The sequence below is a fragment of the Neomonachus schauinslandi genome, chromosome 14, assembly GCF_002201575.2.
Source record: "Neomonachus schauinslandi chromosome 14, ASM220157v2, whole genome shotgun sequence".
Lineage (NCBI taxonomy): Eukaryota > Metazoa > Chordata > Mammalia > Carnivora > Phocidae > Neomonachus > Neomonachus schauinslandi.
The window spans coordinates 70,087,833-70,102,275 of record NC_058416.1 but is presented as its reverse complement, the minus strand read 5'-3'; the positions used below and the strand labels follow the sequence as shown (position 1 = coordinate 70,102,275).

At 54.0% G+C, this 14,443-nt stretch overlaps 1 protein-coding gene across 4 annotated transcripts in view; it reads right to left on the bottom strand.

The window, feature by feature from the left end:
* Positions 1 to 14,443, bottom strand: part of ASCC2 (activating signal cointegrator 1 complex subunit 2) — a 39,710-nt gene that overhangs the window by 3,334 nt on the left and 21,933 nt on the right. For 2 of the 4 annotated variants that reach the window (XM_021703498.1, XM_021703500.1), the window contains 11 exons: positions 13,428 to 13,502; positions 12,685 to 12,792; positions 12,379 to 12,447; positions 12,142 to 12,216; positions 10,635 to 10,815; positions 9,011 to 9,225; positions 7,995 to 8,114; positions 2,513 to 2,606; positions 2,305 to 2,435; positions 1,635 to 1,734; positions 78 to 157 (listed from right to left, as the gene is read on the bottom strand). In XM_021703498.1, coding sequence (XP_021559173.1) covers positions 78 to 157; positions 1,635 to 1,734; positions 2,305 to 2,435; positions 2,513 to 2,606; positions 7,995 to 8,114; positions 9,011 to 9,225; positions 10,635 to 10,815; positions 12,142 to 12,216; positions 12,379 to 12,447; positions 12,685 to 12,792; positions 13,428 to 13,502 — 1,248 coding nt within the window. Of the gene's footprint in view, positions 1 to 77; positions 158 to 1,634; positions 1,735 to 2,304; positions 2,436 to 2,512; positions 2,607 to 7,994; positions 8,115 to 9,010; positions 9,238 to 10,634; positions 10,816 to 12,084; positions 12,217 to 12,378; positions 12,448 to 12,684; positions 12,793 to 13,427; positions 13,503 to 14,443 lie in introns of all 4 variants that reach the window. The other 2 variants (XM_044920944.1, XM_021703497.1) reach the window with 2 other exon arrangements.

The following is a 14,443-nucleotide window of genomic DNA, read 5'->3' as shown; positions in this document are numbered from 1 at the left end:
TGGGCTTCCTACGTGGTTGGCTGAGCCTTCCCCAGATGGGTCCCCTTCCACCAGGCACAGCTCTTTAAAATGCTCACCCCTTCCTGGTGAGGAAGGCCATCCGTCTGGCTTCTGCCTTCTCCCGCAGCACTGCAGGGTCCTGCACAAAATGGTCAGGCTGTGGAGGGGAGGGGAGAAAAAAAAAAATCTAGTCACGAGCAGTCCCATTTGCCTAAGCTGTGGTTAGGCTGCGCCTGACTGAGTCTTGTTGATGCCTCCAGGCCAGGAGTGGGGGAAAGCCACAGTGTGGCAGGGTGATGCCCTAGAATGGAGCCACCCTTGCTTGGGTCCAAGGTTTTCATTAGAAGCCTCTCTTCTCCTTTAGAAGCAGCTAAAGGGACTAAGGCGTCCTGCACAGGCATGGTCGGGCAGGTAGACCACAGTTGGAGCACAGATGACAAATGGGGGACAGGCCAGAATGGCCACCGTGAGAGGCCACACAGGGCCTTGAAGGCCAAGAGAGCTGCCCCGGGAGCTGCTCTGTCCTCACTCTAGTGCCACCACCGATGTGCTCTGGGAGTAGCCACTCTTGAAGACCGTTTTTTGGCCAATAAGCAAAGGAGACTGGACTAGCAGTGGGGAGTACTGTGACTTAAGGATCACACACAGGCGTCAGTGGTCTGCACTGCTTAAAAAAACACAAACAAAACAAGTGTAACTGGTAACATTTGAAAACTGGAAGATTTTATAGAAAAATCTGGGCTGATCCCTTGCCTGGGTAGAAGAGAAAGCCCTGGAAGCTCTGGGCCTACGTTTCTGCTGAGAAGCCCCTCAGGCAGGGTGCTTCTACCCCAATAGCCACGGTCTCCATCAGTTTCTGCTACCCCTCTTCATCAGGAGCCTGGCCTGGACACATTCCGCTTGTTACCTTGGTGGGAGGGCACGAGGGGCTCCAGGAGTCCCAAGATGCCACTCCGTTCAACCTGAGCAACACCGCCCTTATCTGTTTTATATGTTGAGGTTTCTTTTGAAGAAAAAGTTCAGCTGCCAAAAAATAGAATTTTCAAACCCACCAGCCCAGATGACCTCCAAGGGCCCTTGGGCTCTAACATCTCTGAGTTGCAGAATTGCCGTCCTGGAACGCCTGAGGGGCTCAGTGGCAATTGGTTAAGCGTCTGCCTTTGGCTCAGGTCATGGGTCCTGGGATCGAGTCCCGCATCGGGCTCCTTGCTCAGCAGGAGCTGAGCACTCCTCCTGCCTGTGCTAGCTCTTTCTCTGTCTTGCTCTCTCACTCTCTCTGACAAATCAAATAAATAAAATCTTAAAAAAAAAAAAAAAAAAAAGAATTGCCATCCTGAGCATGGTGGCCGAGAGCTGCCCTTCTCTCAGCGCCCAGGCTCCTGGGCCTAATGAACCCAGCAGCTCAAAGGCTTGGCCTCTAATCCATCCCCTAAGCCCTCACTGGGTAGTGGAGGTGAGTTGTAAGCTAGCAACTCTCCAAGCAGACATCCTAGGCTCAAAAGAACCCCTCTTTTCCCGGGCAGGGATGCTAGGGCTGCCTCAGAGCTAACTGCGGGAAAGCAGGGGCGCAGTGGTCCCAATGTGCCCTTCAGAATTGCACCCTCCCCTTCATCTGCCACCTGCCAAGGAGGTACCTTAGGAGCCTCTTCTTCAGCCTCCTCTTCCTCCTCCTCGTCCTCTTCCTGCCCTTCTCCGGGCACTTTGGTTCTCAGCACCTGAGGGATGGTGAAGGGCCTAAGGGTTTAGAGAGAAAGTGAGATCAAAGACTGGACTAAACCTGGAGAGGGAGCCTCAGGGAGGAGGGGATTGGGCTGGGTGAGGAGGGGGCATCAGGATGGGGATGGGCTCAGGGAGCTGGAAAAAACCAAAGTGCTTTTCAAGCCAGCTTTGCTCCAGCCCCCAGACTCTCTGAGGGTACCAGAGTCTGACGCAGGGGCTTAGGGGAGGCTGAGCGGGCTGGGGCAGCTCTGCTTTTATCTGCACTGGGAAATCTCTCTAAGATTCCACAGCAGAGAGTTTTCTCCAGTCAAGGAGAACAATCTAAAAGGACTGTATGAAACCAAATAGATGCTGCCCCACTCAGGATGGGCTGGACCAACTGGCCAAGGTGGTGGCTGGGGGTAGAAGGAGCACTGGACTAGGAGTCAAAAGGGCTCAGCTTAGGCCCTGGCTCTACCACTGACTTGCCCACGGGATCAGGGCCTCAGCCTCCCCATCTGTATAAACAAGAGGCTTTGGGAGCCCCGCTGTGCCCCACCCCCGCGCCCCCCGGAACTCCACCCACTTAGGGCCCTGCAGCCTCACCTGCGGCTGATGAGCTCGTCATCCGAGTCGGCATCGTTGGCGCCCACCTGGTTGCCATCGTATGTGTCATCGTACTCGTCCTCGTAGTCGTCACCTCGGTAGGACAGGCCCTCGCCAGGCTGCAGGGGCACCTGCAAGAGCAGGAGTGTGGGGCCGAGGGGCCCGGGGCTGGCCAGTGTCCCCCACCCCGGCGGCCTGGGGCCCTTACCTCCTCCACCACCACGCTGTACTGCTCATAGCGCTGCCGCTGCGCGACCACGTCCCGCTTGTCGTTCAGCAGGCTCCGTGTGTTCTCCTCCTTCCTGGCGGTGGGCAGGCGGGGACAGCAGAGAGAGAGGAAACCATCAGGCTTTGAAGGCTGTGAGCACAAGGGTCCAAGGCACCATGGGCTCGGGCTGGCGCAAACTGCACTGGGGAGAGGGGGCAGGGGTGTGGGCAGGTGCCCCGTGTGCCCGGGTCCAGCCGCTCTGGAAGGCATCCCAAAGGGCTGCCGCCATGGAAAACGTGCCCACCCTTCGGCCGGGAAATTCCGCTCAGAGGCGCCCACCCTAGGGAAAGGCTGGCGAGGTGCATAAAGAGGTCTGATGGGGAATTTTCTTTTCAACGTTGTTTGTGACAGTGAAAAATGGAAAACAGCTAGTGTCCATCACGGGTGAAATGGCCAAATGATATGCCACATCTATATTACAGAACGCTGGGTGGCTGTTATCAAGAATGACATTCATCTATTTGTGCTGATGCAGAAAGAGTTCTAAGACTTACTCCAGAGGAAAAAAGCAAGCTACAGAAAAATGTATACATATGATCCCAACTGTATAAAAAGCAGAAAGCAAACCAGACAAACTATCTGTTCCTATGAGCACAGCGATTATAATTTACATATGTCAATGCACAGACAGAGCTAGTAAGTCCCCCACCAAATGACAATGGTTACTCCTAGGTAGGGCCTGGGATTATTTGAACCTTTTAAAAAACAAAAATTTAGGGGTGCCTTGGTGGTGCAGTCAGTTAAGCCTCCGACTCTTGGTTTCGGTTCAGGTCATGATCTCAGGGTCCTGGGATCGAGCCCCTCGTCGGGCTCCATGCTCAGCATGGAGTCTGCTTGAGATTCTCTCTCTCCCTCTCCCTCTGCCCCTCCTGCTCATGCTGTCTCTCTCTCTCTCTCTAAAATAAATAAAATCTTTAAAAAAGAAACAATAATTTAAGAAAGAACAAGGCCACATGTGGCCCTCTTACTGAGCTCAGGGGAGCCACAGGGGACCTCAGGGGGCTGAGGGGTGAGCAGGGGTAGCTGCCTTCTTTTTCCCACCCCTGTTTCATCACGGTGGCTTTCTATCTGTTCTACAGTTCAATCTTCCATGTCAGATTGCACTGGAAGAAAAAAGTCCAAAAGTTCAACTCCTGTTATATATCACAGGTGAGGAAATTTGGGTGTGGTGGAAGGAAGGAGTGGGATGTGCTTGGGATCAGTGAACTGTAGCACAACCTCAGTGGGGACTCAGGTCTCTTGACTGTGGCTTTGCAAATCTGTAGAAAAACTTGGCTTGTCAGACACATGGACAGGCCTGTGGAATGTAGTTTCTAGCCCTGCAGGGGAAAATCAATATGAGATGCCAGGCAAGAAAATCCAGCTTAGCTGTGTAATCAGTGTTCTGGAATGTATCAAGGGTAGGGGGGAAAAGAAGAAGAAAGAAGAAAGAAGAAGAAGAAAAAGAGATACAAAGTCATACATAGCTTCCATAAAAATCTTCTATTAACTGGTTTTTGATGCAGGGAGGGAAAGGGGCCTGAGTCTCTCAGGCTGTCTGCCGGGGAGGCTGGGGCAGGTCAGGATTTGGCTTCCTTCAACAGTTTTTACTAAGGGCCTACTATGTGCCAGGCAGGGTTGCGGGAGAGATTCAAAAAAGAGTAAGATCTGGATCTGGCCTCGTGGAACTCCCAGTCTAGTGAGGGTCACGGGCAAATGGCAGCTAACGTGAAATGTGCTAAATGGAGGTAAGCATGTCCTGGGAACACACAGAAAGGAAAGATGACCTCTGGCTTAGGGGGTCTAGTGGTGGGGGAGGAGAGGAAATGGAGCCTCTGGGGGGCTGGGGGGCATTGGATCTAGGCCAGGGAAAATTCTTGGTCCACAGGAAAATTTTATGTCATGCCAGGAAAGGGGGCCAGTGACTGCGGCCCCAACCCTTACCTGGCTCTCTTCCCCAGGCGGGGGGCTGAAGAGGAAAGAGGCGGGGAGCAAGGGAAAGGGGCCCGAGCCTGTCCAGGTGTTTGGTGCCACTAGAAGGAGCACATCCCCTCTTTCCACACACATTTCCGGAGGGCCTACTAGGTGCTAGGACCTGTGCTGAATCAGGTGTCCAAGGATGAATGAGAGGTGTCACTGTCCTTTCTGCCACACCCCACAGCTCCTGGTCCATCTGGTCCCCGGTTTTCATGCATAAGGTCCCACTGTGGGCCTCTGGTTATGTCGCTTCCCTGGCAGGGCTGGAGAAGCCTTGCCAACTCTACCTACCCAGGGTCCTGGAGAGGACAGAGGCAGGGACATTGGAGCCTGGTGCCCTGGGCATTCCATCCAGGGAGGTGCAGCTTTGGGCCCATGACCCCATTCAGAATCAAGAAGGAAAAGAAAAGTCAGGGGCAAAGCCAGCCAGGAGAAGATCCATCTGAGGGCCAGAAGTCCAGTCAAGTCTGGAAACACAGGCAACAGTGGTCTTGGAGACTTTGGAGCAGGTGCTTCCTCAGCCTCCTACAAGATGACAGGGAGCCCAGGGAACACGTGGGTTCCCCTGAAGCCCAGCCACTTTTTCCCCTCCTCACTTCTTCCGGCCTATCCTTCAAAGCCCAACTCAAACTGGCCCTTGAGGGGTGATTCCCACCTCTGAACTCCTAAAGGACCTGAGGAGGCAAAAAATCCCTCCTTTTCCAGGTGAGGAAACGGAGGTCCCAAGAGGCAGAGCGCCTTTCCCAAGGTTACCCAGCTTCTACCAGCCGAGCCAGGGCCAGAACACAGGTCTACTGACTCCAGTCTGCTCAGGTACTTCCTGGGCTGTGCGATCCATCACAAGTAAGCCTCTTATCCTTGCCAAGTCTTAATTCTGCATCCCACGGATGAAATAAGATGTTGACTAAAAGTGAACCTGGCACCTGCTGAGCTCAACAAAGTGAATCCCGTTTCTTTTTCCTGCAGGACTTGTCAGAACCTTTAATGTGCTAATGCGCTCTGTGTCTCTCCAAAAAGCCAAGTGCACAGATGTTTTTTTGGCCATAGACCCTTTTCTGAGGGAGAGCACTCATAATCTTCCAGGGCGCCTCTGTTCAGTCCAAAGGAGTTATGGGACCCCACCTTATACACACTGCCTCCTTCACTTGGCTAGCAATTACCTGCAGCACATGTGCCCAGCATCTACCCAACAGCCACCGTCCACTTCATCCCACTCCTAACAGACCCTCATTTGGTTCAGGTCTTTCCACCTTTCCCCCTTCTGGAGCCCTGGCCCTCGGCCCTGTGACCCAGCTCCCCACTGAGATGTGAGCAGAGTCTGGAGACTTCTGGGAAAGGCTTCCTGGTCTCTAAGAGAGATACAGGAAGATCTGGTCCAGACTCCCTCTTGGCACTGTCACTGCTGGAGGTCATGGCTGAAACAGCTGCGGCCACCCAGTGGCTTGAAGGAACTAGCTCCGAGAGATGGCAAAGATGTGTCCTTGATGATGAGGCTGTACCACAGGTTGACCAAGCCTAGACTGCCCTACCTGGCAACTCCCTGTCGTGCAAGGAACAGATTAGGACAGGTGTCCTCACTGAGGTCCCTGTATGCCCCACCCCAGCACCTCTCCCACTCTGTTGCTACTTGTTTAATGGTCTGAGTCTTTCCCACGGTCTCTGTGCCATTTGAGAGCACGACCCGGGTGCCCTGCTCACCTTGTCTCCCTGGTGTCTAGCATAGGATCTGGAGCTAGTAAATCACTTAATAAATATTTGCTGAATGAATAAATAAATAATGAACACATAAATGGAGGCTTTGCCTCTTTGCAATACCCAGCTCCCAGGCTACCCAGCACAACGAGTTCAGTAAACATTTGCCACCCAGTCTCTGCCTGGCAGCTTGGAGTGCCCCAGGAGCAAGGCACAGCCCTCCTCATCTTCCCCTTTCTCCATAGCAGGAGCTGCAGAGGGTCATTCTGGTCTGGAACAGCGGCCACGGATGCAGGATAACATCTCTAGCCCAGGATCTGGGGATGTTGCAATGTGTGTGACTAAGCAGTTTACAATTGCTTCCTGTCCAGCCAGCCAGATGGCTTTATAGCTGCCCTGAGTCTGCTCCCCGAGCCCTCGGCCAGCCAAGCTTCCAGCAGCCGATGGCCCTGGGGAGAGGGAGCAGCACGGGGCCCTCTCTGAAGCAGCAGCTTACAATTCTGCCACTGGGGCTCCTATAACAAGAACGGGGCAGGTCTCCCACCGCTGCTCTCTGAACCTCACTGTCTCCGTGTGTGTGTGTGTGTATTTATATATACATATATATAATGAGGCAGAGAGAGGGAAGCCTGTAATTGTCCAGCAGTTCCCAAATTTCCAGATTTCATGAACCAATACCATTTAGGGAAACCCTGGGGGCGAGCACAGTGTTGTCAATGTCTTACTTTGCCTTTTATATTTTTTGTATATATTTATATACTTTGCCTCTATCATCACTACTGACTCGTGGTCCCTCCAATGGGCCTCTACTCCAAAGTCAGGTCCTCTTTCCAAAGCATGAAATGTGTCAGCTCATGGGACCCTTACCATGCTCCCCATGACCTCGGGGTCACCGCCCCTGTTGTTTGCTCTGCCTGGAAAGTCTCTCTTCCCCCCTCCCCCGCTTTGCAGAATTGGCCCTTTGACCCTTCCTCATCCTTCCACTGTTGGTCCCATGTCACTTCCTCAGAGGAGCCTTCCTGCCCAGATGAAAGCCCTTACTAGAAGCTCGGAAGTCTGCACACCTTCACCTTATAGTGCCTGTTAGATCTGCAATGTTCCTTGGCTTGTTTGACCAACTGATTAGTGCAAACTCCACAGGGCCAGGGGCCATGTCTGTTTTACTGCCCACTACGTCTCCAGCACCTAATAAATCCAGGGCCTAGTATGCCGTGAGCACCAGGCAAATATTTGTTGAATGAATGAATAAATCATAAATGGACTTTTCAATGCCAAAAAAGTAGAAAGGACATAAGCTAAAAATAAGTAGAAAGACCTTAAAATAGAATATGCTCACCCTCTGAAAAGCTCACTTAGTACAGGTCCTTAATTTTCTCATTTTGTCACAGAATGGAGAAAATCATGTGGAGGAGGGGCTTCTGGGAAGTACGGCTCAGCTCTATCGCCCAGAGATTTGATGGTTGACACATCCGAAGATACAAGAAGGGAAGAGGGGGACAGCTTAGGTTCCTCTGGCCTTTTGCTATCAACAAGGGGATTCATTAAAAAACCACCCTGTGCAGAGTCAGAGCCTAACGTATAACCCTTAGAGAACCTGGCCCTGCCTGCTGGGAGCACACGGGTCCTGGACTGCTGGGTGGGGGGGACCCTGGACTGCTAGGGACCCTAAGCTGAAACTCAGGCCACTTCCATAAAGGCGGAGCCCTTTTTTTTGATTTTCTCACTGCACTTACAGAGTTGGGGTGCCTGGCACCCCACAGCCTACTGCACTCACCTCCTGCCCTTGTGCACCCGGCTCAGGTCCACTGAATCTCTGCTAAACACATCAAACTCATCATTCTGGAAGACATTGTGACGAGACGTCAGCAGGGGTGTCGGGTCTGGCTTCACCTGCCTGGGAGGTGACACAGAAATCAATTTAAGGGGGATTGGTTAGCTGACGCCTACCTGTGCCCTACTGGCCCCTCCCATGTGACATCCATCAGATCCTCCACTCCCCTTCAACAGCCACACGAGACACGATCTAAAACCCTGCCCAGTCTGGCCCCTCCCTGGGCACACAGCCATCCCTCACGCAAAGCTCCCCTCGGTCCCACGTGACGTTCACACAGATTTTCTTAAAAGTTCCCTCCCTCACCGAACACTCAAAACAGTCTGATGAGATGGGTCGCTAACATCACTCAACCTTTCTGTGCCTCAGTGCCCTCCTCCGTAAAATGGGCACAAAGTGGCTAAGGAACTTGTCCAAAGACAGAGCTAAGTTCATTCATTCAATAAACACAATCTGTTTATGCACATTCGTGCATCCATTCCCACGGGCCCGTGGGCCTTCAGAGAAGCAGTGGGCCAAACTCCGAAAGGTAGGTGTGAGGAAAGTGAGAAGCTCTGGCTGTCCTCCCTCAGGAATGTACTGGAAGGGTGACAATGACAGGGGCAGGCCGGAAACTTGGGAGCTCTGAAAGGCTCAGCAACCCCTGTCACATGCCACGTTTCCAATCGGTCCTCCAGCAAGGTGTGGCAGAGCCATCCAGCTATGCACACTCTCCGCCCTGCAGGGGGCATGTGAGGACCTCCTGGGGGCCTCAAGTTCTGATGTTTTCCCAAGGCGGCCATTCATTTATACGGTTGGCGAAGGCTACCATGGGGAAGAGACAGAGGGCTGAGTTCTGGCACAGGAGCGGGAAGCAGAGGAGCTAAGAAGGGGCCTGGGACAAGGCCCCCAGAGTGCCTCCGGCCAGGGCCCTGACACCACATGGGCGCCGTGAGCCACCTCCCACCTGTCTCTCCCACCTGTCTAGGCTGCGGTCCAGCTGGCTGAGGGCCGGGGCCAGCCGCTCCTCCAGGATGTTGTTGATCACCTGCTCCGGGTTATAGGTGTAGTGCTCCAGGCAGGCCAGGATGAAGCCCTCTCCGAGGTCTGGCAGCAGGTCCTTCACTTGGGAGATGAGCGAGTCCAGCTCCACGCCACACACGGGGGGGCCCAGGGCGGCCGCCGCCCCCATGCACTGCAGAGAGAGCTGGAGTAAAGGCAGGGAAGACCGGGCCAGGTGGGTGAGAGGGCCATAGGCCCTGACACACACAGGACAGGGAATCAGGGGACCTGGTATGAGTCCTGGCCTGCCACTCCTGGGCCGAGGATCTCAACCAAGTGACTCAGGCCTCTTAAGTCTTCATTTCCTCCCCCGGGAAAAGGGGGGTTCTGTGACTTACTGGGAGAGCTACTTCTGGCTGTGTGACTTTGGGCAGGGCACTTTCCCTCTCTGAACCCTAGCTTCTTCCATACAAAACAGGCATACTACCATCCACTTCATGGGGTTGTTTCAGATGGCTCAGAGAGAATCATGCACCCAAAGCACCGAGCACAGTGCCCGGAGAAGAACAGGCACTCCAGAAATGGCTGTGGCTTCTACTCATTCTTATCCGGCTCTAACAAGTTGATGGCTGACATTGGAGAAGAACAGCAATCACCAGCCTTGGACTGTGGGGAGCTGCTCCCCTCTGATTATATTCTTTTTAAGAAGGGGGATTCAGTTCATATCCTCCTCAATGTGACTGAATTCTGTTAGGTTTTTCATTTAAGAAAATTCGCAAATCAAACAAACAACAATAAAAATCATCCATGTCTCAGCTAAGAAGCCAAATGGGGAAGAGAGTGGGAAAGGTGGAGAGGACTGTCATTTTCCAAGGCCCTGTGGCAGTCATGGGCCTAAGTCTAACAGGAAAGAAAGTAGCATCTGTTAACAGAGCACAGAGGGCCAGCTGGGCTCGGGGCCCTCCACACAACTGCTCTGGGAATCCCAACAAACTTGTGGAGGCAGGGATGGTGATTGTCCCCACTTATAAATGGGGAACAGAGGCTAGAGGGGAGTGATGGCCACACAGCTGGTGAGTGGCAGGAAGCCGGGTACACCCCTGAGCTGTCTGACCCCAGAGACTGGGTGGCCTTAATCCCTACATCATGCTGCCTCCCAACATGCAAGGAAGAGTCCTGGGCTCAGGGGCCAGTCGGTACAGCTGCAGACTGGGCGAGTTCTGGAAAAGCCTGGAGAGAAAGTACTAGATCAGGGGCTTCCAAACTCGCTCAGTGGAGCCCTGCAGTCCCATGGCGGGGCATCCAGGCTGGCCAGGCAGTGAGACCAGGCGCTGCTCTCCGCTGCGGCCCAAGCAGCGCCACGGTGATCTGCTTAGAGGAGAGCTCCAGGAAAGATTTCATGTGGAAAAAGCTCCAGCACCTCATTTTATAGGAGAGAAACTGAGGTTCTGGCAGCTGAAGCGACTTGCAGGACTCTCTAAAGGCAGCTCGAGGCTGTCCATTCCAAAAGAAACCTTTTTCTCTGAGAGCAGAAACCAAGAAGGGAGAGGTTTCCCGCAAGGGGCAGGGGAAGCAGGGGAAAACGCCACTCCAAACACACACCTCCTCTTCCTCTGAGTTTTCTGGATGTGAGGATGGTCCACCGACTGGCTCCGCCAACACAATGACCCCATTAGGATCCTCGGCCACCGGTGGGTCTTTAGCATCTGTGGCTTTCCGTCGGTCCACCCCTTCCCACGCACTCTCGACCGCCTGGAGGATGTAGGCAGTCCGTGTCTCGTCCCTGTGACATGTGTTAAGGAGTCTGTCTCTTGGGTGCCAGGGCCTTTTCTGCCTCCCTCGCTCTGAGGCAGCATCATTTCTCAATCCCTCCCTGGCATCTGACCCTATGACTTGTGTTAGGGGCTATATGGGTTGTACCCAGTGGGCATGATGGGCACCCGGGCTGCGTGGGGAAATAGGCCAGACCACGACCACAGTGGCCTTGAAACCTAGTTACCTGCCACTCAGCAGAAAGCAGCTCTGGATGAAGACAGGGCCAGGGGCATCCTGGGCATGATATTTGGATAAGCCAGCAGCTCCTCCTCTGTACTGACCCCCAGGAGGAGGGCCTGATGGGGGTACTGCCACCAGGCTTCCTGTCCAACTAGCTGAGGGCTTCCTGCAAAGGCTGAGGGCCCGGAGGGTATCCCTGAGGCGAGACTGAGCAACCTAGCCCAGCCTCCAAAATGGCCCACAGGCCCTCCTCCCTGTCCTTCCTCCCTCTCTACCACCCCGGGCACTGCCAAGCCGGACATCTGGGAGTTGCCCTAGACACCGTCCCTCCGCTTCTAATCCACACCCCCATTGGCCATGCCTGGATGCCAGCCACAGCATCCTCACCAGCCCCTGGGCCTCTCAAAGAGGTCCCAGACCAGTCTGTTCTCCTCCCTGTGCCAGACAGGGCTTTTCCAAAGTACAAAACTGACGCTGTTACTCCTGGTTTCATACCTTTCCATGACACCCCAGTGCTAGTAGGACAGAGTCCAAACTCAGTGAGTGTCATCCCAGGGCCGTGCAGGTCTGCTCAGCCCCAGCTCATCTGCCATGCCATAGCCTCCTCCCACTAGACCCTGGCCCCCCAGTCCCCCAGCCCCTGCCCCCCTGATCTACACAAAATGCTTGTGGGCTCCCCAGATGGGCCTCTCTGTCCTCCATCCACTGGGAACACTTAGCTCTGGGCTTGGCCTCCTCCACTTTCTTCTGCTGTTCTCAGCTTGGATAATCACTTCTGTCTCATAGCCTTACCCTGAGCGTGCTTGTTTACTTGTCTGTTTCCCCTCCTGCAATGAGGTCTGTGAGAGCAGGGCTGAGTCCATTTTGGTCACACAGGCCCAGACACTCAGGAAATACCTACAGAACGCAGGACTCCTACCCCACCCAGCTCTGAGGATCAGAGTAGTCAGTCATCTCCTCCAGAAACAGGGACTGGGGCTTTGGCAGGCGCTCTGGGGAAAGCTGGCTGACCCGTGGGTTCTGGAGCTAAACCTCCCTCTGCTCCTCTGGGTCCTACCAGCCCATCTCCAACCTGGTCAGGGCAGGTCCTGTCCCAGTGGCTGTGGAAGGATACAAGACTGCGGAGGCCTGCTGTAGCAAGCTGACATCATCGGCCACAGGGAAGAGTGTGTCGTAGTCCCGGAGGAACCTGCTGGGCAGAGAGCAGATGGAAGGGACAAGGCTGGGGCAACAGGGGCGCTGGGCTGCTGCCCAACCACAAATCCCAGAACCTTAGACCATGGTGAGCATATGGGAGAGGCTCTAGTATGTAAGGCCTCGTGCAGACTGATCCCAGCTCAGCCACACTCACCTCTTCTCCTGCAGTAAGGAGCTGAAGATCTGAAGGAACTCTTCAATGAAGCCCTGAATGTTGTCACAGCTGGAACAGGACACCAGGGAAGATGAGCTCACTCGATGCAAATGATCTGTAGCTCCCCACCCTGCCTCCCCTGCCCTGCTCCTCTACAAGGCCTCAGGCCAGTTACAGGAAAGAGGCATGTGTCTCTTTTTCCCATCTCTGCTCAACAGGGAAGGGGGCAGATGAAGTGAGGGGAACGCCTCTGCTGGGCTTGGGGAAGGGGTTCTTCCACCCAGGCAGCTGCTCCCAAGGGCTCACCTGCTTTCCAGGACAGGGAGAAGGCAGATCTGGTTTATGAGGATGTGAAAAATCTCCAGTAGCTTCTTCCTGGAATGGGACAGCCTCTGCCACAGGTCACCTAGCAGCCTTTGAAGGCCAGAGAGAGAGAGGAAAAAAAACAAGATTTAGGAGATAAAAAGGCCCAGAGGGAGCTTATTCTCAACAGTTGCAGGTGCCCCTCCCCAGGGCTGATAAAGCGTCACAATTCACTGCGGATACAGCAGTTGGCAAAAAGGCTACAGGCCCTGAGAGGCTAGCTGATTCCAGGGCCGCTTCTTGTTTAAACAGTGGGTGTGAGGTGCGCCTTGGTGGATCAGTTGTTGGGTGTCTGCCTTCGGCTTGGGTCATGATCCCAGGGTCCTGGGATTGAGCCGCACGTTGGGCTCCCTGCTCAGCGGAAAGCCTGCTTCTCCCTCTCCCACTCCCCCTGCTTGTGTTCCCTCTCTCGCTGTGTCTCTCTCTGTCAAATAAATAAATAATAATACAATCTTAAAAAAACCCAAAAAACAGAACAGTGGGTGGGAAACCGGCGAGCGGATTAACAAGAGCTTGGAGCAACAGCTGAGGGGTAAAGGCTAGGATGCAGGGGCCGGGAGGCTGCTAGGCAGGGACACTCCATGGGGCCACCACCTCGTTCTTAAGAGATGGGGACGCTGAAGCCCGGGGAAGGCAGGGCCTCTCCCTCCCCCATGACAAGGCACTTAGTTTTGTCCCCTGCTCACTTGCTATCTTCAAGCCTCCTCTTCTTCATTGCAGACTCCAGTTCAGGAATTGCGATTTCATAAAAGGAAGCTAGTCTGTGGAGGCGCGCATGGGGAGAAGGTGGGATTAGTTCATAAAGACCACACTTCATCAGAAAATCAACAGCAACTCATGGGAAGGGGGAAGGCCCATTTCTTGCTCCCAAGTTGTCACCACAGCAATTTGCTCCCGGAACCACCCAAGCTCACCCCAGACTGGGTCCGCTGTGGCTGAAAGAGCCTCGTGAGAAGTGACTTGTAGCCACATCCCCGTTTCACTTGGGAAACCGAGGCCCAGACAGGCTCCTTCTCACAGAGCAATGAGAGGGCTACTCAGAACTCACTGAGGTTTGAGAAACAAACAAGGTCGCTCTTTCTGTTTGCTCAGACCTGCCAGCAGTTCCCTACCTCCTGTGACATCAAACTGTAACTCCTCTCTCTGGTTCATCCATAGCTGGCACGGAGCAGCCGACCCTGCTTCTCACCTCGGCAACCTCACAGCCACCCCCTTCCCAACTCAGATTCCAACTCTCCGTCCCAGCCGCACGCTTCCTGGTGATGCTCACCACGTGATGACTTCTTCCTGGAACTAGGTGTGCAGCACTCAGAGTATGTTACCCTTACAACTTAAAATGTAGCTGCCTCTCTTCTGTGGTCAGATTCTTCCTCTGAATGTCTTACACCTCCCACAGCCAGAACTGCAGCCTCAGGGCCTAGGACTGCTGCTGAATTTGTAGCAGATACTCTGTGAACACTTCACTATCGACTGGCTGGATTCTGGCAACTTCTACGCTGGTGTAGTCCCACACGCAGCAGAGGGTAACTAGGCCCAAAGAGGCAGGCTTTCTAGGCCCACAGCATGACACCCAGAAAAAGACAGAGGGGACAGTTTGGCCCAAACTGATTCAGGTGTTGCCAGGATACACTGCTGGTGGGAGGGTAAATTGGAACAACCCCTATGGAGGGTGATTTGGCGAGATCTATGACAATTTAAAATG